Source organism: Heloderma suspectum, chromosome 10 (assembly GCF_057233095.1).
Source record: "Heloderma suspectum isolate Gila_16-S chromosome 10, 16-S_ref, whole genome shotgun sequence".
Classification (NCBI taxonomy): domain Eukaryota; kingdom Metazoa; phylum Chordata; class Lepidosauria; order Squamata; family Helodermatidae; genus Heloderma; species Heloderma suspectum.
Genome location: NC_139467.1, coordinates 4,107,131 through 4,134,975, shown reverse-complemented (window position 1 = coordinate 4,134,975; position 27,845 = coordinate 4,107,131). Strand labels below are relative to the sequence as shown.

Sequence of the window (27,845 nt, the reverse complement as noted above, 5' to 3'; positions counted from 1 at the left end):
GCAAAAACACGGTGCAGGTCAAAAGCAATTGCTCATGCCAAGAGACTCCTCAAAGAGAGAAGTTGGGGGGGGGGAGAAGGCAACTCATTTCAGCTCAGGATGTCTTGGTTCCTACCCAAACACGAGGCCATCTTCCCAGGGTTCCATCCAAGCCAGGATTCAGCCCTACAACCTGCTGCTGTGCAAGAATACCTCTGAGCATGTGCAAACTACACCACCCATCCACACTAATGAATCACTATAGCCTACTGCCAAACTCCCTGCATCTGGGACTAAAAGCTGTTTCTTTTAAGCTTCCTTCCTTCCTTAAGCCCTTCCTTCAGCCTGGCGCTGTTCCTCTTTAGAAGTTAAAATATAAGCAGTTTCAAAACAAAATCAAGAAGGGAGGGTGCGGTATTGGATGAGGTGGGAGCTGGCATTCCACCCGCAGCCTTTAATAACGTTCAAGAGACTATCTGTTTGGTGGCAATCTGTACAGTGCTCTCCCTAGCGCCCCCATGCTATGCAAGCACATTATCTTTATTCCTACTTTGCAAAAGGAAAACTGAAGCAGAAAGAGAGTGAAATGGTCCGAAGATGCACAGTGAGTCTATGGCACTGGTGGAACTTGAATTCAGGTCTCCTAAACCTGGCTTAGCCCACTGGACCACACTGCCTCTGCAAGAAAAATGAGACCCAAGAAACTGAGCTACACTCAGGAAGGCACGAGTTCAAATCTCACCTCTGCCATCAATTCGCCAAGGTAGGAAGCAACCCCCTCTCACCCTTTCTATCTGCAATCTGGGGATAATGTTACTGACCTACCTTGCATGGTTGTTGCAAGGACTACTGATGTTATGTATATGACGTGTTTTGAGCCCTTCTAAAATGCTAAGAATGACAGTTATTAACGGTTAGAACAAAAGGGTGGAGAGCGGCGGCTTGTTCTCTGCTGTACCAGAGGACAGGAGTACATCTCATGGGCTTAAGTTCCAGGAAGGCAGATTTCGGTGGGACATTAGGAAAAGCATCTCAATAATGGGAGCAGCTTGATGGTGGAACCGATGCCCAATCTCCCTTGCGGGAAGTCTGCAGGCAGCGGCTGGGCAGTCATCGGTTGGGTTACTTGGGCTCTGGATTTCCTACAAGGCTCTCTCCAGTTCAATGAAATGGGGAGGTTCAGATCTCTGCATATTGATAGTTTTGGGTGTAACTGCTCCCTTCTTGCACAAATGTGCCATGCCTCCTCACATCCTCCTAATTTCTTAGTTTGAGTTTCTTGATTTGAATGTGACAAATGCTTTCTCTTCAAGTAAATACAGGGGTCGAGCAATGCAGGGAGAAGCTATTTATTTAGGGGGTCTTAACTCCTTGTCTGACACTGACTCGGTTCACACAACACGCCAACATGAACTCAGTGGTCAAGGGTGGGTTGTTTGTTGAACTGTGGGTTAGCATGTTGTCTGAACCCAGGACATTTGCCTCAGGCTGGCTTGTGAACCATGCAGTGTGGCTTATTTTTCTCAAACAAGCCACCCTGAGAACCCATGGTTTGTTGTTGGGTTGTTCAGGGTGGTCAACAAGCCACACTGCATGGTTTGTTTGTTTGTTTGTTCATTCATTCATTCATTACATTTCTATACCGCCCAATAGCCAGAGCTCTGTGGGCAGTTTACAAAGATTAAAAACATTAAAAATACAATGTACAGAGATTAAAAATCGCTTACATAAAAAAGTGAACAGACAATATACACAAAAGAAACATATATCTAAAACAACTTCAATCAAACAATCTCAAAAGCAAACAACCAGAAACATAAGACATTCCAGGATCGATTAAAAACTTATCATATGCTGCCGAATGGTGGTTTACAAACCACCCTGTGGAAAATGTCCTGGGTTCAGACAACATGCCAACCCACGGTTCAACAAACTACCCACACTCTGAGTGTGGGTTAGTGTGTTGTGTGAACTGCCCATGCTAGGTATCTGGCAGGCGGGAAGGCCATTCAGAAAGAGGCTATAAGATGCTAGACAAGAGATGGCCTGAGGTTAGACAAGAATGTGGCAGGAGCTCTTGCAGATATTAAGAAGAGATAACTGGCCGGAAGAGAGATGTTTGCCTGTAGCCACATGCAATTTTGCACCAATGTGAAATCCTTCCCGGGTGTTCAAAAACTCAGATTTGAACAACACTTGAAGGTTACTTTTGTCAAATTTTGTCATCTTCAAAACTATTCACAATATTGTTAAAATGGTGAAGAACGATCTTGAAAAAAAAAACAGTATTTTATAACACAGGGGGCCAAATGAGAGGTGAAATGTATGTTTGCATTGGCAGGAAATTGCCCGCCCCTTGGTGCCCTCCTCCCCATGCAAAGAGTAGCTTCAAAGGAACAATTTTCATCAGGAGGGCAGCGCGGGAGGAAAGGGTTGAGCTCACTCCTCTCTGCTGAGATCCTGATAATTATCACCCCACCCCCAGCTGCTGCTATCTGCCTTTTTTTTTTTTTTAAGCGCACACATAAACTGTAAAAATGCATTTTCCACCTTAAGATCTAGCTTGGCCCCTCAGGCTGGAGAGAGACAAGGCAGAGGCTTGGAAAACATCTTGAAGGAGGGTAGGCAACTGCAGTGTGCATTTTTGCCTCCATCAACACATTTCTGTATTGTTTCAAGAGGCAAACCCTGGGGCAAAAGAAATCTAAGACACACACCATGGGAAGCAAAGCCTCTCCCAAGCCACTGTCAACCATCTCAGCCTCATTTCCTAAAAGCCCAGAACTTAACTGCTGCATTCCTGCAAGGTCAGAAGTGGTTGCAAGTCCATCCGTTTAGCAAGGACAGAAGGGTGCCTGTGAAAGTGCCCTTTGGCCTGGAGGAAGGTACCACCACTGCTTGGAAGGGAGCACCATTTCGCCCCTTGACTGGTTGCCCATTCTAATTCATTTGAGAGTTCTGCATTTCAAAGTGCATCCTACATTTGAAGTGTCAGACAAATGCACACGCCCCTCCACCCCCCCCCCTCCCGAGTGAAATCCAGACTCACAGATCTTTGGCTCTGACCGTTATACTCAGCAACCCAAGCATTGTTATCCATGCTTCCTGAGTGGTAACCACAGAAGTTCAATTTCCCCTGGAATCGATCCTTCTAATGCAAACACACACACACACACACACACACACACACACACAGGGAAGATCAATTCATCCCTGGCCAGAGGCCAGGAGGAGATTTCCCTTGCATTCTCAGCATCTCTGGATCTCTCAATGTGTGGCATTCGCACAGCGACTTCTGTGGAAGGTGAAGGGCCACTGCTTAATAGCAGACCATGGCATAGCAGTACATTTGCAGGCGCTCATCGTGACAGTCCCCCCAGCCACACCCTCAGGGAGAATAAAGACACGCAGGAGGGCCAGCCCATGACATTTTGCTGCCTGAGGCAAAGAACAAGGTGGCATCCCTTCCCATGTCATGTGCAAAAGGTGACTGGGCTGGCAGGTGAATCTTTCTTCAATACTGGCAATGGGACAACAGGTCACGTCCTCCATGTGGCATACAGCACCCTCTTCCAACACCTCGCTGCTGTCTCTCAGCATCTGCTGCTGCCTGAGGTGACTGCCTCACTCTGCCTAATGGCAGGGCCGGCCCTGAAATGCAGGCAGCTGGGTTGCTGCATCTCTCTCTCTCTCTCTCTCTCTCTCTCTGTGTTTTATTATCTATGTCTTTTGTGAAGCTAATGGGCCTTCCTTACCCATTCAGGACCCAGCCCACCCCAAAATACTTTGCATTGCAACAGGAAACAATGCAGTGTTGCTGGGGATATTCGTTTTCCCCTCCAGGTACTGTGAAGATTGCAGCTGAGCTCAGAGGGAGCGAGGAAGTCCGAGGAAGGGGGCAGAGGACTGCTAACACAAAAGCCCCAGGGCCTCAGCCCCCAAGCCCGGGCTCCTCTGCGCCCCTGGAGGCCGAGCACTTGCTTTGCCCGTGGAAGGTGCCAGGGGCTGACTCAGCGATCTCAAGGTCGGCCTGGGAAAGGCTGCCGGGGAACCACCACTGGTCTGTGCAGAGTGGACAATGCTCAGCTAGCCGGACTAAGGGTCTGACGTGGCCTAAGCCAGCTTCCCATGTTCCTAGCAGCTTCCATGCGGCCCCACGCTTGTTGCAGAGGCGCTTGCAGAACAACACCCGATGCCAGGCAAGCAGTCAGGAAAAGACATCTCGGGCAGACACGGCACCTGCCGCAGAGCCTCCGTCGGGCCCATCCCGCGGTGGACGTCCCTTGCAATCCTCCCGAAGGGATCCCAAGACACTGGGACTCCGCACAGCGGGCCTCGGGCCAGACACTGTGGATACTAGAGAAACCTCCTGAGCCAGGGCATCAGCGGAACCTGTGCAATTCCAACACACGCCAGGGCTGTCCGACTCTGAGCGCCGCCTCAGACTTTTGCCTGCAAAGAAAGCAAGAAACTGGCCCTTACCTGATGAAGACGATGATCCCGACTCGTGCAATGTCTTTGTGCAGGATTTTCCAGGACTCCTGGACCAGCTCCTTCTGAGCCTCTGAAAGCGGGAACAATTCAGGCATCTCCCTATGGCTCATGCACTCCGCTTCCACATTCAAATCCACACCGCCATCCAGAGACGAGCATCTCTTCTCTTCAGAGGCCGCGGGATCCGATGTGATGCCTGGGGTGGATAAGGCACACCCCATCTCTCTCCAAAGGCCGGGCACTCACAATTCTTCAGTGCCACCCAAAAGAGACACAACATTTTTTAAAAGACAGCTGGTTATGGAATGAACCAGAATCCAGCGGAGGTTGGTGGCTCTGATTTCGGTGAGGCTGCGAATCCATGCTGGGTTTCAGTCAGAACCAGCCAGAACTCTAAAGGAGCTCTCCAAAGTGCGGAACCCTGTCCCCAAAATGGGTTCAGCACCTTGGATAGCTCCTTTAGAGTTCTGGCTGGTTCTGGCTGAAACCCAGCATGGATTCACAACCTCACCAAAATCGGAGCCACCAGCCTCCACTGTCAGGATAACCAAAGAGAGCTCTCCTCATATCTTGGAGGGGAAAGGAGATGCAACAATAGCTATTGCTTGGCTGCATATATCAAGCATCTTTGAAATGTTTGCAAATTCAAAATGGTCCACAGAATGATTCCCAGCACCCCCCAGCAGGATTCGTTTTTATCCAGTCCTTTCCTTACAGAGCCGAGGGAAGCATACACAAATTTCTCTGTCTCCCCATGCCCACCCCATCCCCCTTAGAACTGTCAGCTTGAGAGATAAGCAGCTGAGCCAAGGATTGCCCAGCGAGCTTCATAGATGAGTGGGGGATTTGAACTCAGGACTTAAATTTTAAAAAAGAAATACAAAGAGAGAGAGAGAGAGAGAGAGAAAGAGAGAGGGGGGGAGAGAAATGGGGAAAGGAAATCTTCAGGCTGGTGGAGACCCTGGCATGCAACAGGTCAACATCAAGAAAGCAAATAATCCAGCCTTCTCCAATCCGGCGCCCTCCAGATTTGTTAGACTGAAACTCCCATCATTCCCAGAATGATGGGAGCTGCAGTCCAACACATCTGGAAAGCGTCAGATTGGAGAAGGCTGAATCCAATGAGGGGAGGACAAATTAACAGATCTCTGGATGCAAGGTGGCCTTCTCCTTCCTATGAAATGCGCACCCCAAAGAGGCCAGAAATGCCTACCGTGTCATCCTTTGGGCATCAGGGGAAGACCTTTCAAACATTTTTTCCAGGCCTAGTAATCCACTCCAACTCTAATCTGTTTTGAAGCTTTGCCACTTGTTTTTATGCTGCTTTTATAGTTTATTTTAATTTTTTATCATTGATCTGTTTTATTGCATGTATTTTTAATAGGCTTTATTGTAAGTCACCAGGTGCCCCATGAACCCAGTTGTAGGGCAGCATATGACTGTCTAAAACAAATGAATATTACAAATTAAAAGGTATTCTTACAGTTCCAAATTGTTTGAGATTTTGCAGTGGGTGGCTGGGAAATAGTTGGCTCCTGCAGGAGGTAACAATTTCTTGCCTTCCACCCACCACCTCTGCTGGTACATGCGGACATTGGAGGGATGCTTCTCGCCTGGGAACAGAAGCCTCTGTACCGCCGGGGGAAGATCTCTCCAACACCGGCAGTGTGTTAGGTTGAAGTGATGCCAGTTCCTGCCCCACATGGCGTGCAACATACACTGGGTAAAGACAAGGATGGATGGGAGATATCAGGGAATCTCCTGGATCAAGAAATAGCATGGAGGTGGAAACAGCGGGGGGGGGGGGGGAGAGAAAACAGTCCCAAAGATTGGAAAGAACAGAGAGAAGACAGCGTCATTTATCACTTTACACAGCAAAAAACCTTGGTTTGTCCCTGGGCATAAATGCAGTTATAGCTACAGTCAATGCCAGCTTTATTTAGCTATTTAAAGCTTGACATCGTGAGAACTCTAAGCAATTTACATTAAAAATACATAAAACATAAAAGTCAATGTAAAATAATACATGCATTAAGGGTGCAATATTCTGCATGTTTAGACAGAAAAGAGTCCTACAGCTCCCAGCATTCCCCTGCCAGCATGGAAGCTGTAGGAGTTTTTTCTGGCTAAATATGCATAAGATTGCACCCTAAAAACATTACAACAAGAACAGTAAAACAGAGCAATGTCATGGTAGATTACAAGTCAAGGAAAGCCGGAGTACCCAAATGCACCTTCAAGAGGCATTTGAAGCTTGCCACAGTTTCTGCCTTTTGAACCACATATGGGAGAGCACTCCAGAGGGTACTACTCTTGAGAAGGCCCACTTATGTGCCATTACCTGATGACACACTGTTAGTCATGGGACAACCAGTAAAGCCTTCTTTCCAGCAAGCATACCTGCAGGATACATGAGTTTTTGAACACCTGCCTGGCACATCCACAGTTTAAATATTTAGGTGTACACCAAATGTATGAAGAAGTTAGGTGGCAGCCAAAGGAGGAAATACTGTCACAGCCAGAAGTGCTCAATAAATTCAGACTGTTTTAAAAAGATACCTGTGCATGTTGTGGCTGCAGTTATTAGGGCTTCTCTACACAAGGCTGTTCATCCTCTGCATCTGCTTTCAGTTTCATTGCAGAATTGAGATCTGTGCACTACACTAGAAGCATTTGCTTTTCTGCCACATAACCTCTAGGTGGCACTGTGGTATATAGCAGAATAGTGGAAATACATAAGAGGAAATTGTGCTCTCTTTCACCATCAGAAATAATACCCTATTTTCTTTACTCTAAAAAACCTCATGGAAAGTGCTGTTTACAAACAGAAGTGAAACCGGAGGGTCCCAATGTCATCTAAAGAGCCTGTAAACTCATTCCATGAGTAGGGAATGATGAGTGCACAACAAATGCCTTGTGTAGAAAAGCTCTAATTGACAAATCAGACTACTAAATGCTTAGTTTATTAATAATTAGAAAGGCTGAGAATTGTGTTTTTTTAATGCTGTTTTGTTTCTAGTGTGTTGCTTTAAGGTCCCTTAAGTGCCATTTATTGGTGAGCTAAGAAGGAACCTATACTGAGACTTTGGTAGTGTGTAGGTGTATTTAATTGTAATTAATTAGTTTAAAAGATAGGTGATTTAATCAACTTCAGATCTCTTAACTGCTAGCCAAACCCTAGCAGGCACCCTCTGCTATTCAGCTAGCACCAATAGCATACAAGGCAGCGTATTGAGTCCGGGAGCAACTAAGTCCCTGTAGAGGGCTTACAAACTACATTAGGTAGACAGGACAGTTGACTTTGGTGGGGAATCAAGAAACTGACAACTGAGGACTGAGCTTGCAACAGAGCAGCACATGGTTTGAGACCATCCAGGTGAGGTTTGGCTTAACTGAGGGGACTTAAGAGGGCATATCCTGAAGGAAGAGAGGATGTTTAAGATGGCAGTCCCATGCACATTTACGCTGAACTCAGTGAGGCTTGCTTCTGAGAAAACATGCATAGGATGCATTTACCTGCGTCATAATGCAATCCTGAACAGGAATAAAATTTGGAAGCAGAAACAGCTTCACTCCATTTTTCTTACCCATTGTCAACATTTAGTTTGTAAAAAGCAAAGGTAGCTGGGTTCACCATAAGTAAAATTCCAAAATCCACATCAGTGTGATACCTTCATTAGGCCAAGCGAAAGATCACAAAAAAAAGGTCCAGTGCTCTTCATCAGGGACTTGATGGTGAAGTTACATTGTCTGCATGTTCACAGTCCCAAGATGGAATGCGGCAGAAGGGGTCTGTGGACATTCATTTTAGGCTCAGCAGGTTTGTAAGTTCTTTGGGGCAGAACGCTGTCCCACCCTTCCTTTGGCTGATTGTGCTCTATAGAGCACTATGCACATCGGTAGTGCTATAGAACTAGACCAATACCATATTAGAGTTACAGCCAACATTTGAGGAACCTCATCCCCCGGTGATGAAATGAGGACCGGACGGCCTACTTACCAGTGCAAGTTCTTCTATTCAATGAGAAAAGAAGAGATGCGCGATCCAGTGCTCCAGGTGGAAATTCCCACGTGGGGAGAAGCAGCAGTAGGTTTCTTTTGGGAGAAGCAAAAAGATTCTCCTCCTGCCGCTTGGATTCCTCGCCGAGACTCTTCCAAAGCAGGTGAATCTCATATGTAGACAGCAGCACACACAGGCATCCTCGGGGTCTTAGAGCCTGCCTCGTTTTGGCCTGCCTGTTCCTCCCCCTACCCCTGTTCCTCCACTTCCTGGAGACCTGGAAAACATCAGCTGCTGCTCCATTTGAAAACAGATAGATCATCCCTTTCATCTCTACCCGGTGCATGAAAGCCGCATTCAATTAATGGACTGAAGATGGGGGTGCATTTGTTAGTGCTCCTCTGTGGACAAAGGCCTTGGCTACACTCATAGCTGCCTGGGAGATAACGGTTTGCTGGCACCAGGAATGAGCGCCATAGGCGAGAGGCAGAAAGAAAAAGAAGCTTATGGAGGAACAGTAGCCATAAAGCTATTACACACTTGGCATTTGGACTGCATTTCTCCTAGTACTTTTGCATATTTTATCTTAGCACTCCTTACAATAGCCCTGTGCAGCAGGCCAGTATTATTATTCCCATACTGGGGTTTGTTGGTGGGGCGGGGATAGGTGTTGAGGTTGAGAAGACAGTAGCCTGCCTGAAGACACCTTAGTGCTGTTTGTGATGGAGGTGAGATGCGGACCAAGGATTTCCTGGCTCACACACATGCTGCCGGATGCTTTGCATGCTTACTCAGAAGAAAGACATCTGATTTCAACGGGACCTACTTCCAAGTGAGTGTGCATGGGATCATGCACACAACCGTATGCATCCCTGCTCAGAAATAAGTCTGTCGGGGCTCACTCTTAAGTAAATGTCAATGCGATTGCATTTTTTGCTGCTACAGAGAGCTGCTCAGTGGAGGGTGGTGTTCTGATATCAGTGGGGTGGTGAATCTGCTCTGGGTTTCAGTCAGAACCAGACAGAACTCTAAAGGAGCCAGCCAAGGTGCTTCTCCTTTAGAGTTCTGACTGAAACCCAGAGCGAATTCAACGCCCCATTGACATCGGAGCCACCAGCCTCCACTGGAGCTGCTGTAGCATAGATGGGGAGATTTTGAGCAGCGGCTCAGGAAATCCTCCAGCGCTAATCTATCTTCAGCCCCATTCCCACTGGGGATGGGTGGTGGGTGGAGCACAGACAAGGGACAGTTCTCTCAGCCCCAGCCTTCCACCTGCAATGGCAGGAAGAATGCCTGGACTACCTTGCAAGACTATTGTTAGGATTACTGAAATACTGTATGTGAAGTTCTTTGATCACTTAAATGAGGTATACAAAAAGCTTGGAGTAGACTGAATTATTCAGTAAAGCAGCATATGTCCCCTACTCACAAGATCTGTGTAATGATTCTCAGACATAAGGGTACAGGCCTAGGGATGCTGGAGAAATCCGCCACGGACTCCAGTGGATTCCAAAGTGGACTCCAGTGGATTCCAAAGAATCCAGCCCCCCAGAGTCTGTGGCGGAATGGACTACCTCCCCAAAATCCCCCCGGGACGGACCTACCTGGTGGTGGATGCAGCGGTGGCAGATGCGGCAGCGGCGGCTCCAGCTCATCTTCCGGCCACTGCCGGGCTGCTGCGGCCGCCATTTGCGTGCCTGCATTAGACCATGATAGGCTACGTATATACTTACGTAGCCTATCAGGGCAAAGAGCAGGGGTGCAATAGCGGCCATTTGCGTCCCTGCCTTTTGCCATGATAGGCTACGTAAATACTTAATGTAGCCTATCATGGCCTAATGTAAGGATGCAAATGGCGGCCGCTACGACAGCCGACATTTGTGGCCGCAGCAGCCCGGCAGTGGCTGAAATTCTGGCTGCAGTGGGCCCCAGCCGGTGGCTCCGCAGCCTTGCCGCGGAGCGGAGCTGGCTGGGGAGGATTCCGGGGGGAGGGACGGATTGCCTCCCCGACAACGCGGATGCCCCAGACCGGAACAAGGTAAGGGATTCGTACATCCCTAGGTGCAGCTTTGTGTGATGTGAGAAGCCCATGATGTGAGAAGCCCTTATCTTCACTGCAGACATATTGGAGTTTTCTGCTATTTCTCCATGTGTTCCTGTAAAGAATCCCCAGAACTGTGGTAAGGAGAGATCCTCAGCCCGCTCCCCAGATCACACAATTTCCAGGATCCCATATGAAGAAGCAATTATTTTTAGAAGAAGTTTACGTCTGTAGTGTGAGGCTTCGCCTTTCATCTCCTTTTTTTTTTTTTTTGGAAAAGTTAATTGTCCATGTGGGGACCCCCTGAATCAGATTTAGACCACTGTGCCACGGAGTGCGATGCTCATTCTGAGGGGAAAGCTTTTGCTGTGGAAGACACAATTTAGCAGATGTGTGCTCCCTTCGCCCTCTGCTTTCACACCTATTGTCTGTCTCTGTATTTTTACTCCCAGCTTTGGACTGTGGTCCTGCGTGGTTTGACATACTTACCCCCACACTGCAGCTATTAATCTTTTTAAAAACCACAGGAAATCCTGATGATGTCTCGGTAGGCCAAGTAATGATCATTGCTCTTTCTTTCTTTTCTTCCCTGTGTGTTGTTAGAAAATATTACTTTGAAGTGCCCAGACCTTAAGCACTTGACTGCTGCTCCCACTGGCTCCGTTCCTGGCCTCTTCTGAAGTGCAACAGCTGATCTGTTGGTGTCCAGGGAAGAAACAAACACAACGGCCTGTGGGACCCATGTGGAAAGGCTGCCTGGTGGAGGCCTTGTGTTTGTCCACCGTTCAGTGGCTTTTTGTGGGTACGCGAGGCCTTCCCCATCTGTCTGGGTTCTGCTCAACATCTCTCTCCTTTCACAGATGGACTAAGGCCCCATTCTCCCAAGCTGCACAGAAACGCAAGAGCTAGTCCCCAAAGAGGCAGGCTTGCCTCAGAAGATGGTTTCCAGCATTTCAGAGATGAAAATAGGAATGTACATGCGTCACCCCTATTCTCATACCAGACTGTGGTGCACCTGCCCCCCCAGCTCTTACATACACACAACTTATGTACTCCTGAGGTGCTATCCTGCCTGAATTCACTCCCACTGGGATAGCCTCCCCTCCTCTCCACTGATTTAAATGCCAAAATGGTGATTTGTTCTTTTGGTTCAAGGAATTTCAGAAAAACACGCTTCTCTGGCAATGTGCTCAAATAAATCTCAGCAGCTACAGTGCTTGCGAAAGGGCAGGCTGCACACTGCATGGGACCTTAGTGCTCATGTGCACACATTTATTTACTTACTTACTTACTTACTTACTTACTTACTTACTAATTAGATTTCTCAGCTGCCCATCTGGCCAGCTGCCTGGCCACCCTAGGCAGCATACAATACTAATAAATTTACATAATCAACTGAACAAAACAACATAACAAAACAAAACAACACTGCTCTAAAAAACCCTAACCCACCCCAAATGCCCTCCCAAACCACCATGTTTTCAACGCATGGCAGAAGCTCATTAAAGAGGGGGCATGGCGGAGGTCACTAGGGAGGGAATTACACAGAGTGGGGGCCACCACAGAAAAGGCCCTCTCCCTAGTCCTCACCAGCCTAGCTGTCCTGGCTGATGGGACAGATAGAAGGCCTACCAATGTCAATCTTGTTGAGAGGCATCCCTGGTGTTGTTGGAGGTGCTCCTTAAGATAGACTAGGCCAGAACCATATAGGGTTTTAATGGTCAATGCCAACACCTTGAATTGGGCCCAGAAAACAACTGGTAACCAGTGCAACTCCTTCAGCACTGGAGTGATGTGGTCTTGCTGATGGCTGCCTTTAATCAGGTGGGCTGCCACATTCTGCACCAGCTGCAACTTCCAAACCATCTTCAAGGATAGCCCCACATACAGCGTATTACAGTAGTCTAGGTGAGACGAGACCAGGGCATGAACTACTGATGGGAGCAGATGGTTAGGGAGATAGGGGCACAGCCGCCATATCAGATGGAGTTGGTACAGCACTGCCCAGCTCACGGCTGACACCTGAGCCTCCATGGACAGCTGGGAATCTAAAATGACCCCTAGACTGTAGACCTGGTCCTTCAGGGGTAGCCTCCCCCATTAAACACCAGGTCAACATCACCCAACCTCCCGTTGTCTCCCACAAAAAGTACTTAAGTTTAGTTGGGGTTCAGTTTCAGCGTAGTCCTTTCCATCCAGCCACTCACCATCTCCAGACACTTGGATGGGGTTTCTACAGCCAACCTTGGTGAGGATTTAAACGAGAGGTAGAGCTGCGTGTCATCTGCATATTGGTGACACCGCACCCCAAAACGCCTGATGACAGCCCCCAGAGGCTTCACATAGATGTTAAATAACATCGAGGAGAGAATGGAACCCTGTGGCACCCCGCAAGTGAGCAGCCAAGGGCCTGAAGTCTCCTCCCCCAGAGCTACCCTCCGGTACCTGCCAGAGAGGAAGGCACAGAACCACCACAATACGGTGTCCCCTATGCCCAACCCCTTCAGGCGGTCTAGGAGGATACTGTGGTCAATGGTATCAAAAGCCACTGAGAGGTTGAGGAGAACAAGGAAGGAGCATTCGCCCCTATCCAGAGCTCTCCCCGTATCATCCACCAAGGTGACCAAGGCTGTTTCTGTCCCATGTCCAGGCCTGAAGCCCAATTGAAATGGATCCAGAGAAGCGGCTTCTTCCAAGTGTGCCCGCAACTGCAAAGCCAGCAGCCACTCAATCACCTTGCCCCAAAACGGCAGATTCGAGACCTGGTGAAAGTTGTTCAAGTCTTGGGGATCCAAGGAGGGCTCCTTGTACCTACATGTGTGCTACAGACAAGGTGCATCCATTTCCCACTCAAGAGATTTCATGTTGGGAGACTCTGGGGAGGGAGGTGAGCCCTGAAGAATGACAACTCAAGCACCTTACACAAAGGCCTCTTCCACAGCACCCCCACGGCTTCCCGACTTCTGTTGTTACAGTGCGATGCCAAGGATAAAATCAGTACAAGGGCTTGGAAACCACAAATGCCTGTCTTGTCTTAGCCACTGCCAGAAGGCATGCAAAGGGCTCACCTAAATGGCAGAGCCATTGAGCCTGGAGACTTTGCAAAGGAAGAGTGACACCAAACACATTGATCAGAATTTGCATGTTTATTTGCTCTCTGATTCCCTGCACTTCCCTTTCCAGATCCACATTTCCTTTAAAAAGCACCATTATAAATTTATTTTATGTACATCCCATGAGGGAAAGACAATGGAAAGAAAGGCATTGATACAAAGCGGGAGGCTAACATTATCAAAGTTTATTTACAAGGGTGGAATGGGGATATTAAAAAGCAAACAAATCAATCAGTACCAATTCTGAGGAGGGTGAGAGAATCCCCTGCATTTAAATTAAAAAGCAACTGTGTCACTATAAATAGACAATTTTTAAAAACAAAAACACACCATGTGTTAAGTGAGCATGTTTACCTAGAAAAGGCAGCCTGTCCCGTAAAAAAAAAGTGCACACATTCATTTCCCAGCAAGGTATGGTTGGATTCAGGGGCCCCTTTCAGCCCCAGGGCCAAATTCCATTTCAGAGAAACTCTCAGGGACCATGTTCCAGTGGTGGGCATGGCTGAAGGCAAAAGGAGAAGGACCAAGATCCCAAAAATATCTGCATATTTTGGTTTAAAACTCTGACTGCCAGTAACCAAGCCTTAGGAGAGGCATTTCAACTTTATAGAACGGAGGGAAAACTTCACAAAAGCCAGGAAGCCACCAAACCATAGGTAGTTGGGGGAAAGGGGTGTGGCTTTGGGAAGGTGGCATGGTCACCTGGGGAACCTCAGAGGACCAGATGGTCCCCATCCAGCCCGAGGTTCTGCACCTCTGCTTTAATTAAAGGAACTCCACAGGCTTCTGGACAGTAATGTAGGAAGGTCAATGGTCGAGTCTTTTAACAGCAAAAACATATTCCAGAGCTGTGATTCCTGAGCCTAACAACGCATTGAAATGGCAGAAAATCTGAAGTATAACACACACATACCTGCCCCTCACACGCACACACTGAAGCAAGGCAGAATCCAGCAGGACATTCTCCTGTGCAAGCCCTCCCTTTACTCTAGACGAGGCTTGTGCAGGAAAACGTCCTGCTGGATTGTGTCCCATGGGCCAGATCTGTCGAGCTCCCACTCTGCAGCCCACTTCACGGCTCTCAGAGTTTGCTGCCCGAGACCGCTGTGTTGCTTTGCGCCACGGCCATAGACGCCTGATGTGCCCTGTCTGCACACGCAGCGTACGCCCATATCGCATCCCAGCACATCGACTTCCACCTCACCGCTCTCACACGTTCTCTCCCTTGCACTCAAATTGGAAATGTACCCAATCTGAACTCTTTCCCGCCCCGTAGCCTGGAAAACTCTCTCCCTCTCCACGAGAGAGACGCTCAAGCAGACTCGGACAAAGCTGGCTGGCCATCTTCATGGCATCCCTGAAATGCCGGACAAGCAACGCAGAAAGGCGGAGTTTCCCAGCCACATCACTGTCTCACAAACCAGTCCATGCACAGACAGCATTTTGCCAGTCCGCACTTCGAAGGCTGATGCTGCAAATTGGAGAAGGCCCATCACTCAGTGGAAGAGTACCAGCTTTTCACACAAAACACCTCAGGTGCAATCCCCAGCATTTCCAGGGAGGGCTGGAAAAGACTCCTGTGTGAGATCTGGGCAAGCTGCTGCCAGTGCCAGTCCGGCCTGTAGAACAGTGGTGGGCAGAAGGCAGATTTGGATCTACTGCAGTGGAAGCGGGTGGCTCCGACGTCGCTGGGGCGGTAAATCCACTCCGGGTTTCAGTCAGAACCAGTCAGCACTCTAAAGGAGCTATCCAAGGTGCTCTGCAGGATAGCTTCTTTAGAGTTCTGACTGAAACCCGGAGCAGATTCACCACCCCACTGATGTCGGAGCCACTGATCTATTGGTAGGTGTCTGTGCGATTTGTAGTAGATCGACAAGGATTTCAGACTCCCAGTTCTTTAACAATAGCAGCAGTGAGATCACTCCCTGCACCCAGTCATGCTGCTGAAAGAGCAGACGCTAGAGCTAGCCAGGAGTGAACTTTTGCATGGAAGCACGTCATGCTCGATTCAGTCCTGCAGCTCTAGACAAATCCCCGGACTCAGGGTTCTTTAATTCTACGTGTGCGTCCGCATGCATCTTTTGCGGCAGCTTTTCCTTTGGTGGACCTTGGAGTTCTAGTAAAGACCAAAGCAGATCCTGCACGCCCGAAGTCTGCCCACCCCTGCTGGAGGCAACACTGAGCTGGACGTATCAGCAGCCTGACACAGTCTAAGGCGGCTTCCGATGTTTCTAACCAGGTGGAAAGCTGGAGAAGGCACCACCCCGAAAGGCAGGGGAAGAAGGCCAGGCAATGGCCGCAGTCTCTTGAATGATCCCGGACACCTCACAGCTGTCAGGACTGGGAGGGGCTCCGTGGTCGAGCCCCTGCTTTGCACACAGAAGGCCCCACATTCGATCCCTGGCAGGATCTCCAGGCTAGGAAAGTTCCTGCCTGAGACCCTGGAGAGCCACGGCTGCCAGTCAGCGTCGACAATACCGGACTAGATGGACTCAGGATTATGCAGCTTCCTGTGTTCACCCTATGACCAATCAGCCGAACCTTGGGAGCTGCCTCCTACTGAGCCTGGCTATTGGTCCAGCAGGCCAGTACTGTCTGCTTGAACTGGCCATGAGAGAGGCCCTTCTGAGCTGTGCTTGCCAAGAACCTTAGGTGGGGATGTCAGGACTGAAGCGGGGAACTTCTGCCTGAAAAGCAGGTGCTCTGTGACTCCCCAAGTCATGGAGTTGCAGCTAACTCAGCCCCCTGGTTTTTGGAGTCGGTCTCACAGGTTTCAATGGGAATTACATTCACATATGCCTGCAAACCCCTTCATGGATCGCTGCCTTGTTGTGGCGAAGGGGCTTGCGTAACTCAGTGAAGCCATAAGCTATGCTGTGCAGGGCCGTCCAAGACGGACAGGTCATGGCGGAGAGTTCTGACAAAATGTGGTCCACTGGAGAAGGAAATGGCAACCCACTCCAGTATTCTTGCCAAGAAAACCCCATGGAACGTATCACAAGGCTAAAAGAGATGACACCGGAAGATGAGCCCCTCAGGTCGGAAGGTGTCCAATATACCACTGGGGAAGAGCAGAGGGAATTTCCAAGTAGCGCCAGAAAGAGTGAAGCGGTCGGGCCAAAGCCGAAAGGACACTCAGCTGTGGATGTGTCTGGTGGTGAAAAGAAAATCCGATGCTGTAAAGAACAATATTGTTTAGGAACTGGAATGTAAGATCAATGAATCAAGGTAAGCTGGAGGTGGTCAGACATGAGATGGCAAGATTGAACATCGACATCTTGGGAATCAGCGAACTAAAATGTACAAGCATGGGCGAATGTAATTCAGGTGACCATCATATCTACTACTGTGGGCAAGAATCCCTTAGAAGAAATGGAGTAGCACAAAAGGGTGGGAAAAGCAGTACTGGGGAACAATCTCAGAAACGATACAATGATCTCAGTACGAATCCAAGGCAAACCATTCAACATCACAGTAATTCAAGTCTATGCCCCAACCACTGAGGCCGAAGAAGCTGAGGTTGATGGGTTCTATGAAGACCTACAACACCTTCTAGAACTAACACCAAAAAAAGATGTCCTCTTCATCATAGGGGATTGGAATGCTAAAGTAGAAAGTCAAGAAATCACCGGGATAACAGGCAAGCATGGCCTTGGTGTACAAAATGAAGCAGGACAAAGGCTAATAGAGTTTTGCCAAGAGAACACGCTGATCAGAGCAAACACTCTTTTCCAACAACACAAGAGGCGACTCTACACATGGACATCACCAGATGGTCAATACCGAAATCAGATTGATTATGTCCTTTGCAGCCAAAGATGGAGAAGCTCTATACAGTCAGTAAAAACAAGACCTGGAGCTGACTGTGGCTCAGATCATGAGCTTCTTATTGCAAAATTTCAGCTTAAATTGAAGAATGTAGGGAAAATCACTAAACCATTCAGGTTTGACCTAAATCATATCCCTTATGAATATACAGTGGAGGTGACGAATAGATTTCAGGGATTAGACCTGATAGACAGAGTGCCTGAGGAACTATGGACGGAGGTCCGTAACATTGTTCAGGAGGCAGCAACTCAATCCATCCCAAAGAAAAAGAAATGCAAGAAAGCAAAGTGGCTGTCTGATGAGGCTTTACAAGTAGCTGAGGAAAGAAGGGAAGTGAAAAGCAAGGGAGAAAGGGGAAGATATACCCAACTGAATGCAGAGTTCCAGAGAATAGCAAGGAGAGACAAGAAGGCCTTCTTAAATGAACAATGCAAAGAAATGGAGGAAAACAATAGAATGGGAAAGACTAGAGATCTTTTCAAGAAAATCGGAGATCTCAAGGGAACGTTTTGTGCCAAGACGGGCATGATAAAGGACAAAGAAGGCAGGGACCTAACAGAAGCCGATGAGATTAAGAAGAGGTGGAAAGAATACACAGAAGAACTATACAGGAAAGATCTGAATGTCCCTGATAGCCATGATAGTGCTGTCACTGAACCTGAGCCGGACACCCTAGAGAGTGGGCCTTAGGAAGCATTACTAACAACAAAGCTAGTGGAGATGACAGTATTCCAGCTGAGCTATTTAAGATCCTAAAAGATGATGCTGTTAAAGTGCTGCACTCAATATGCCAACAAATTTGGAACACTCAACAGTGGCCACAAGACTGGAAAAGGTCAGTTTACATTCCAATTCCAAAGAAGGGCAATGCCAAAGAGTGTTCAAACTACCATACAATTGCGTTCATTTCACATGCCAGCAAGGTTATGCTCAAAATCATACAAGCTAGGCTTCAGCAGCATGTGAACCGAGAACTACCGGAAGTACAAGCTGGGTTTCGAAGAGGCAGAGGAACTAGAGATCAAATCGCCAACATTCGCTGGATCATGGAAAAAGCAAGAGAATTCCAGAAAAAGGTCTATTTCTGCTTTGTTGACTATGCTAAAGCCTTTGATTGTGTGGATCACAACAAACTGTGGCAAATTCTTCAAGAGATGGGAGTACCAGACCACCTTACCTGTCTCCTGAGAAACCTGTACGAGGGTCAAGAAGCAACAGTAAGAACCGGATATGGAACAACTGATTGGTTCAAAATTGGGAAAGGAGTACGACAAGGCTGTATATTGTCGCCCTGCTTATTTAATTTATATGCAGAGTACATCATGAGAAAAGCTGGGTTGGATGAATCGCAGGTCGGAATTAAGATTGCCAGGAGAATTATCAACAACCTCAGATATGCAGACGATACCACCCTAGCGGCAGAAAGCGAAGAGGATCTAAAGAGCCTCTTATTGAGGGTGAAAGTGGAGAGTGCAAAAGCTGGTCTGAAACTCAACATTAAAAAAGCTAAGATCATGGCATCTGGCCCCATCACTTCCTGGCATATAGAAGGGGAAGAAATGGAAGCAGTGACAGATTTTACTTTCTTGGGCTCCAAGATCACCGCAGACGGTGACTGTAGCCATGAAATTAAAAGACGCTTGCTCCTTGGGAGGAAAGCTATGGCAAACCTAGACAGCATTGTAAGAAGCAGAGACACCACCTTGCCGACAAAGGTCCGTATAATCAAAGCTATGGTTTTCCCAGTAGCAACGTATGGCTGTGAGAGCTGGACTATGAGGAAGGCTGAGCGCCGAAGAATCAATGCTTTCGAACTGTGGTGCTGGAGAAAACTCTTACGAGTCCCCTGGACTGCAAGGAGGTCAAATCTGTCCATCCTATAAGAAAACAACCCTGACTGCTCATTGGAAGGACAGATACTGAAGCTGAAGCTCCAATATTTTGGCCACCTAATGCGAGGAGAAAACTCCCTGGAAAAGACCCTGATGCTGGGAAAGATCGAAGGCCAAAGGAGGAGGGGACGGCAGACGATGAGATGGCTAGATAGCATCACCGATGCAATGAATATGAACTTGAGCACACTCTGGGAGAGAGCGGAGGACAGGAAGGCCTGGCGTGCTATGGTCCATGGGGTCACAAGGAGTCAGACACGACTGAACGACTGAACAACAGCAATGCCTGCAAAGGCTTGCCACCTTAGCCTGCCAGTAGCTCTGTAATCTGTTTGAGCAGCTGTACTGCCGTAATGTAGGAAGAGCCCAATAAAAGATATATGAGAGAAGATGAGATCATGTTCTAATCAAATGGCGGAAGACTTCCCAGTGCCTGACTTGTGAAGCAATCTTCCCCTTGAGAAGGCCAACATTCAGACACGTGTTGGAACTTGACAAAGCTGTTTCATCTACACAGCTGTGGCTGTTTTTTTCCTTGTACTTTTGCACAGCTGCTGGATCCCTTTTGCTGCTTCCAAACAGGCATTCCCACAACCTGAATTAACAGAGGTCATGTGCACACAAGGAGAGAAAAGCAGAGCAGGCAGGCGCGAGGGCTGCTTGACCTTCCCTCCTTCACAAACGCTATCCCCCAACCTGGTTTGCCATTTTACCCTCAGCTGGGATTACTTGATTTTGGAATCTGGCTGCAGGAAGAAATGATTTAAACTACGTTTCTAAGAAGGACCTGGTAAGGGAGGGGTGAAGTACCCCTCCCCTCCCCTCCCCTCCCCTCCCCTCCCCTCCCGCCCCGACGTCCTCCCTTCCGAGGGAGCGGGGGCAGGAGCCTCCTGCTTCCCTCGGAGTCTCTAGTTCCACCTTCAGGCACAGCTGACTTCAGCTGGCCTGGAGCCGCGTAGATGAAGGGCGGCTTCTAGGAGGCTTCTGGCCTGGAGACTCCCCCTTCGCGCTGGAAAGGGCCCCACAGCTGTTTTCACAACTGTGAAAGAAAATAAGAGTGATTCGGCTCATAAATGAAGACACTGGAATGTTTGCTTGGCTCCCTGCATGATAGGTAAGGGGCCAGATGATACAGATTACAGCAAAAGAAAGGGGTGGTGGGGAGACGTAAACTTAGGGAGACTGGGGCCTGTGAAACTTGCAATACATTTTTCAAAAAGGAAATACTCAAACCTGTTTCAAATGAGAAATTTCTCAAAAATCAGGGGACCAGTTGAAAGGGAGAGTCAAGAGGGCCAAATCTTTGCAGGATTCTTGGAGGTTATTAAAACTAAATAAATAGAAGCCCCACTAGAAAGTATACTGCCAATTAGGAAAGGAGCCAACAAGCCACAGAGGATGCCAGCAAGGTTAAGGAACACAGTCAAAGAAGCTTTAAAAGGTATGAAATGGAGCCCAAAGGAGAACAAACATGAGTACAAGTTCTGGCACAACAATGCCAGTTGACAATAAGACAGGGGGGAGGAGGAGGAGGAGGAGGAGGAGGAGGAGAATTATTATTATTATTATTATTATTATTTGAGGGGCATATTGCCAACACCACTGAAGTCAAGAATAAACATTTCTTTAAATAGATGAGAAGCAGGAAAATGGCCAAGTAGGTGGTTGGACTGTTAGATGCTAAAGGAGCAAAAGGTGTGCTAAAGGGAATGGGGAGACTGCAGCTGAATGAATCATTTGCATCCATCTTCCCAGTGGAAGAAGTTGGACAGACAGCCATGCATGAACTGATTTTTGCTGGGGGGGGGCAGGGGGAGTCTGAAGACCTAAGCCAAACAAGAGGTCACATTCCAGAGCTGAGAAATAAAAAAGTAACAAATCACCAGGTCCAGACAGAACACAGCTTATTGGTGTCAAGTGTGAATTTACTAATCTTTCGAAAATTATCAATAAAATTGGCCACTGAAAACATGTCACTAAAATTAGCCTGACAGGAGGATTGGAAAGTAGCCAATGTAATGCTGATTCTCTAAAATGTTTCTGGGGGGAGGGGGAAGGGAGGAACCTAGGAAATTATAACTCTGTTAGCTTAACAGAAGTCCTGCCTGACCAACCTTTTGGTGTTCTTTGACAGGGTCAAATAGTAGTGACAAGAGATGATGTTCTAGGCCAGGGGTCCCCAACCCCCAGGCTGCGGACTGGTACCAGTCCGTGGCCTGTTAGGAACTGGCCGTGAAGGGGTGTGCAAAACCCCCTTACCTTGGGTCTGTGGGGCTCTGCGGGGGAGGGGAGGTGATCCGTCCCTCCCCCCCGGAATCCTCGCCAGCCCCGGCTGGCTCCGCTCCGCAGCGAGTCCACAGAGCTGCCAGCCGCCCCGGCCGCTGGTGGACTTCCGGCCACTGGGATGCAAATGGTGTCCGCGTAGCAGACACCATTTGCGTCCCTGTTCTTCAAGTAATAGGCTACATAAATCTTTACGTAGCCTAATACTGCAAAGAACAGGGATGCCATTTGCGTCCTAGCGGCCAGAAGTCCGCCCGTGAAACCTCCCCCCTCCGGTCCATGGTGTAAAAAAGGTTGGGGACCGCTGTTCTAGGCCTTACTGACACATTTAAAATTAACACATCACCAGATCCAGATGGTATCCATCCAAGAGTTCTTAAAGAGCTCAAATGTGAAACTGCTGATCTGATCTCCTAACAAAAGTATGTAACTTGTCCCTAAGATCAGGTCTCTGTACCAGAAGACTCGGAAATGGCCAATGTAACACTAATTTTTAAAAAGGGATCTACGAAATTATAGGCTAATCAGCTTAATATCTATTCTGGATAATATGGTGAAAAGCATTATTCACCATTTAATCAAGCATACAGAAGAACAAGTCTTGCTGAAGAAGGATCAACATAGTTTCTGCAAAGAGAAGTCCTGTCTCTCATTAACCTTTCAGAGTTCAAGTGTCAACACGCGTGCAGATACAGGTTATCCGACACTGTATAGTTGGATTTTCAAAAAGCTTTTGACAAAGTCCCTCGCAAATGCCCATCAGTAAATGTAGCAGTCATGGGAGAAGAGGAGAGGTCCTCTTATGGATTGATAACTACTTAAAGAACAAGGAACAGAGGATAGTAGTAAACAGACAGTTCTCACCATGGAGGGAAGGAAGTAGCAAAATCCCCCAGGGATCTGTGCTGCGAGAGGGGGCCGCTTCGTAAATGATCTGGTGTCAGGAGTGAGCCGTGAGGAGGCCAAGTTTGTGGATGATATCGATATTCAGGATGTTAAAAACCAGGCAGACTGGAAACAGCTCCAAAGCGATCTCTCCAAACTGGGCGAGTGGGTAACAAAATAGCAAATACATAATGTGATGCATTTGGGGGCAATTGCCCCCACTTTGCATGTACACACACATGCTGATGAGGTCTAAACTGGTAGTGCCCATCCCGGGGTGAGATCTTGGGGGCACGGTGCATAGCTCAGTGAAAGTGCTGACTCAGTCAGCGGCAGCTGCAAAAAAGGCAAATTCCATTTTAGGGATAATTACGGAAGTGACTGAAAATAAAACTGCCTGTATCGTAATGCCTTTATAGAAATCTATGGTGCAGCTGTATTTGGAATACCGTGCACAGCCCTGGTGCCGCATCTCAAGAAAAATATCAGAGCTGGAGGATGTGCAGAAAAGAGCAACCAAAATGTGGAAAGGCTGAAGTGTTGGGGACTTTTTAGTTTAGAAAAATGATGATTAATGGTGTGTGTTAGAGAGAAATTGGGATTTATAAAATTATGCAAGTTGTAGAGAAAGCGGATAGAAGGACATGGTTGTCTCTGTCTCTTAACAGTAGAACTGTTGATCTACTAATGAAAATGAACAGTAGATTCAGGACAAAAGAAAGGAGCTTTTCACACAATGTATAATTAAGGTCTGGGATTTACTGCTGCAGGAGCTGGGGATTAGAAACGTTCAAGGAGGATGAGGAGAGGTCTATTAATGGGTATTAGCTAGGGCAGTTTTCTCTCAACCTGGCATCCCCCAGATGTGTTGAACTACAACTCCCAAAATCCCCACTGGTAGTGCTGATTGGGGTTGATGGGCATTATTGTCCAAGCAACCCATTCAGAGGGAGCAAGGTTGGGGAAGGCTGGGCTAGGGTAGCTCAATGGAACCTCCAGTCCAGAGGCAATTACCCCTGGAGAGCAGATGCCGAGGCTGAACGCCAAGGGAAAGTGTCCCCCATGGCCTGCTTGCAAGCCAACCAGACACAGTTGGCTATCTGCTGTTGGAAGCAGAATGCTGGACCTGATGGACCCGATCCAGCAAAGGCTGTGCTTCTGTGACTCTCAGATTGTGCACATCAGCCTCTCACTCTCACCCGTTTGATGGAGGCGGGGGGGTCAGCTGGTTCCTCACCTCATTCGTGACCGGGGAGCATAAGGAAGACAAAGAGTCACATGGCAAGGGTCCTAATGCCATGTTCACATATAAAAGACAGTGGAATCAGTAATGTATTCCTGGTGCATTTCAAGGGGGGAAAGGGAAATTGTTCACTTGCTTCTAGACCTTCCCACTCAGAACTACCTCACTTCTGGATGACCCAGGGAACTCTTGAGTAGCTTTTTAGGAAGCTTGAGAAGCAAGTGGAGAATTTCACCTGAGAAAGAGAGAGACATCTCAAGATGTGTCAGGAACGGTACGTTGGCATGGTGGCCTTTTTTGTTTGTTTGTGGCTTTTACTGCTATGCGTGTGTTTTAAAATCCATCTCATTGTTTCGAATGCCAAGTTCCAAACTCAGCCAGTGACCCAGAGCCCAGAGCTAGACTACGTTACCGGAAAATGGCCCAACCGCGCAATGGGGAGCAGAGTGGTCTGGCTTTGGTAAGGATCCCCTGCTGAGCATCTGGACCAGCTGTAAGGCTGGGGGCCAAGTCCTTCAGGAGTATTGGCCCCTTCAGTGTCTTCACACACACCCCTGTTCCATTGCAAATGCTTTACTATTTCGTTTCAGTGCCTCCCACTGCGTTCTGTGGGGCAATGTTGGTGCATGGGGTGGAACCAGGGACACGGTTGCGGGGGGCCCAAATCTAGTTCCTGCCTCAGAAGCTGTGATCACAATGGGTAAAAAGAGCAAGTTTAGCTCTTGCTCACCTGAGAATGGTGCCTGGGTTCAGGTATGATCTCAGAAGCCTTCAGCCCTGAAGTCATGATGACCGCTGAGCATAGAGAGAGCATCCTCTTCAAACCAAGGAGAAACCAAGTTGTTCTCAGTTCACCACAAGTGCAGTGAACACCAGGAATGTGGAACCTGTGTCTCCTAATGGGACTATCAGAAAAATGTTGCTTTGTGACCTGGCTGTGTTACATACAGGGGTGTGTGTGTGTGCTGCGGTAGCTTTCCCTCTTGGGACGGCTACATCCCTGTAACATCCACTCAACACATTGATTTATAAACAGAATTTACAAAGATGCCCTTAGTCTTCATGGCTCCCTCTTCTAAAAGAAACTGGAACCTGTTTGAAATGGGGGCTGGGGGAGAGAAACACTATAGGATTTTAAAATCCCAACAGCGTCCTCTGATTGCATGTTGGCTTTGGTTAACATTCCTCCCTCCTGTGCCAAACACACCTCCCCCTGCTGCCACCAATTCACTGAGATGGACTCAAACCAGCCTTCTTACTCTCTCCTGGCAGAGTGAGACCAAAAGATGCTACATTTGGGGCAGGGGGTAGCAGGAGGGGAGCTGATCTTTCCCTTGGCATATTGGATATATGTAAATTCACTCGCTCTCTGTTTTCATCCACCTCCAACCCAAAATGAGACTTCTATGCACAGCCAGCCTCTCTCATCTCAACTGAAACCCTCCCACACTTCCTGCCTTTTCACCCCTCTCTGAGTGCAGTGTTAGGATTGATCCCAGGTCTGGACAAGACCTGGAAGGTAGGGCCCGCTAGTACCTTGAGCCACTGATGCTGCCGCTTCACGTTTTCGGTGGCGTCTCCAAGGCACTGCAGTTGACCTTCCTGATGCTCAGTTGCTCCGGCGTGGCCAGGAGGGGATGAGTCAAGCTGACCTGGGCATTACTAAAGGAGGAGATCCTACCGCTCCCACCAATTTGGATGTTGACCGTAGTCGAGTAACTGGCCCTCTGCTGGCTCTTGTCTGTGGACTGAGCTGCGTCCAGAGTGACGGGGGACTCTGGCTTTTGGCAGCCCTCCCCACCAAGTTGCCCCCTCTGGGGACTTGACTTACGTCCTCTGCTCACATACTTCAGACACAGGCCGGGCACATTGGGCCACTTGATGCTGCCGAGGTCATGAGAACCAGGGTAACCGCCGAGGGCTGGGCCAGAGTTATTGTGGGGAGGCCCCAGGACACACCCTGATGACGCCTGCTCCCCGTTTGCGGCCAGGCTCTCCGTCGGGCCGCTGTTGGGTGGGCTGTTGCCGCGGGGCCTCAACCGAGCAAGGTGAGGTAACGCAGTCGCCTCTCTGACGGAGTTTGGCATCAGCGGCACTGGGGCTGCGATGCGGGCAGGCGGTTGCCCGGGAGGGTGGATGCACAAGGGAGTGAAGGTGGACGCACGGGACCCAGCTGGAGGAGGGGAGCAGACCCTGGGCCTGACAGGAGAGGGCGACTGCACTCGGGAGTTGGGCTCCGAGGCGGACGAGAAGGGAGTGTGGTGTTCAAAGGCTTGTGCTGCACATGACGCAGCCCTCTGGCGGGTCGGTGAGAGAGGCCCGGAGCCGAAGCCCGGGGAACCGGAACCAGCCGTGGAAGAGTCTCTCGGGAGCAAGGCTTCCGGGTTCCCCATGTTGCTGCGGGCCTTGGGTGCCGCCTTGGGGAGCAGAGCCAAAGGGTTTGCCGGGGCTCTTGTGAGGGCCCGGCTGGGGGAGAGGGGCCTGCATGGCACGTGCAGCTCCTCGTGCGGAGGCGTGCCGTTCTTCTTGGCCAAGCTCTGGCTGATGCAGGAGGCTGCGATGTACCTGGAAATCGCTGCGGCACTGGAGGAGAGGCACCTGCGGACTGGCGAGGGGGGAAGGAGCTTTGGGAGAGGTGCTGCTGGGCACTGCTCTTGGGCCGACGGTGGAGGCTCTGCTGCTGCCGGGGCCTGGAAATTGGGATGGCTTGTGGCAGGAGATTCCTGGGCGGGTGCCCCCACACCGGGGGGCGAGAGGGGCACAACCCCAGAGGAAGCAAGGGGCAAGGGAGTGGCGGCCTTCAACAGCTCCGGGACAGGGCTCGAATTTGGGGTCACCCAGCTGCAAACCCTGGACCGTGTTCTGGAGGCTTCCTGGCTCAAAACCAGCACCTCTTTGTCCGCTTTGCTGCTCTCGGCCCTCTCCAGGAAAGGAGAGGAATCTTTGCTCTTTGAGGTGCTTTCTGCCAGCTTCTCGGGGGCTGCGCTTCCCAGGGAAGGACACTCTTCCTGCATCTGCGGCGAGGCCCACGCTGCTGTAGGCACAGGCGAGGAGCCGGCTATCCTGGGCTTTGGGTCCTCTCTGGGCCCAGACAAGGTGGAGGGCTTTTCGGCCTCCGTGTCACTGAGACTCTGCTGCGACTCCAGGAGTAGGCCGGACATCCCTGTTTCTGCAGCTACCTCTGGCCGGATCCCAGGCCCACAAGAAGGCCGTGCCACTGCCTCCTCCACCTCCCTGCATGGCTTGGACGGACACGTGCTGCCCTCTGCTTCTGGGGCACCAAGCGCCATCCCAGTTGTAAATCTGGGGTACAGAGGAGGATCCCCCCTGCTGGCAGGGGCTGTTGGATCTGTGGTGCATTCAGGCGACAGGGAACGCTGGGGGCCTCCTGGGACTTCTCCACCTTGGGTGGGTGGAACCTCCTCAGTGCCGAGGGGCAGCGGACAGCCTGACCCCACGCTCACGGGATGCGGAAGGGGGCAGGGCAATTCCTGCCGCAGAGGACCCAGGAGATCTGGAGAAAGGAGCGGGCGGGGCCTTTCGCTGTGCAGCTCGAGGGCGGTCCCCCAGGTGGCGGCAACAAGCGGCGTGTTCTCCTGCACCCCGAGGACGTGCTGAAGGGGCTCGTGGATGAGGACGTGGCCGTAGATTCGAGGCTCACCTGTGAGGAGAGGGAGGCAAGAGGCAGCATGAAAAGCCCAGCTCCTCAGGGGGCAGAAAAACAACCAGGCCTGCGAGCTGTCATCCATTTAATCCACAGCTTAATCAACTAAAGCTAAAGTTGATTAATCTGTGGGGCAATTCTAACTGAGGATGTTGATGATAGCTAAGGGAACCCAGGTCTATTCGCAGAAGCTATTGTGGTCCTGATGTGTTGCTGTAATAAGGAACAAAGCCCATTTGAAAATGGCCCTTCCTTCTAACATGCGGTGGCTTTTTCAAAATTAGATTGTGAATCTCATACGTCTTTCAGTAGCTTAAGGAGGTGCCTGAGGTTCTAGTAATACGTGCACTGATGAAAATCTAGTGGGATAAAAGGCAAACCATTAGTCAACTAACGTCGCAATCCTATACGCACGTGTCTGGG

General features: G+C 49.2%; 3 protein-coding genes across 3 annotated transcripts in view; 1 reads left to right on the top strand and 2 right to left on the bottom strand.

The window, feature by feature from the left end:
- Positions 1-4,694, bottom strand: part of LOC146337483 (neuroglobin-like) — a 38,342-nt gene extending 33,648 nt beyond the window's left edge. Inside the window, exon 1 of the mRNA XM_084814682.1 lies at positions 4,462-4,694. Coding sequence (XP_084670808.1) covers positions 4,462-4,694 — 233 coding nt within the window. The remainder of the gene's footprint in view (positions 1-4,461) is intronic.
- On the top strand, positions 547-23,846 carry LOC146337482 (uncharacterized). The gene is made up of 5 exons (XM_084816282.1): positions 547-742; positions 11,118-11,316; positions 13,165-15,300; positions 15,474-18,036; positions 23,687-23,846. Exons 4-5 carry the CDS (start codon positions 17,060-17,062, stop codon positions 23,844-23,846), a joined length of 1,137 nt encoding a protein of 378 aa, XP_084672408.1. The 5' UTR covers positions 547-742; positions 11,118-11,316; positions 13,165-15,300; positions 15,474-17,059.
- Positions 20,882-27,845, bottom strand: part of PLEKHG2 (pleckstrin homology and RhoGEF domain containing G2) — a 67,057-nt gene continuing 60,093 nt past the window's right edge. Inside the window, exon 19 of the mRNA XM_084814681.1 lies at positions 20,882-27,419. Coding sequence (XP_084670807.1) covers positions 25,318-27,419 — 2,102 coding nt within the window. The 3' untranslated portion in view covers positions 20,882-25,317. The remainder of the gene's footprint in view (positions 27,420-27,845) is intronic.

What these genes read in the sequence shown, in the direction of transcription:
- LOC146337482 (XM_084816282.1), top strand. Translation starts at nt 17,060, where the DNA reads ATGATCTCAGTACGAATCCAAGGCAAACCATTCAACATCACAGTAATT. An exon ending in GCCGATGAGATTAAGAAGAG is followed by an intron (nt 18,037 to 23,686) that starts GTGGAAAGAATA and finishes TGTGACTCTCAG; the next exon opens with ATTGTGCACATCAGCCTCTC.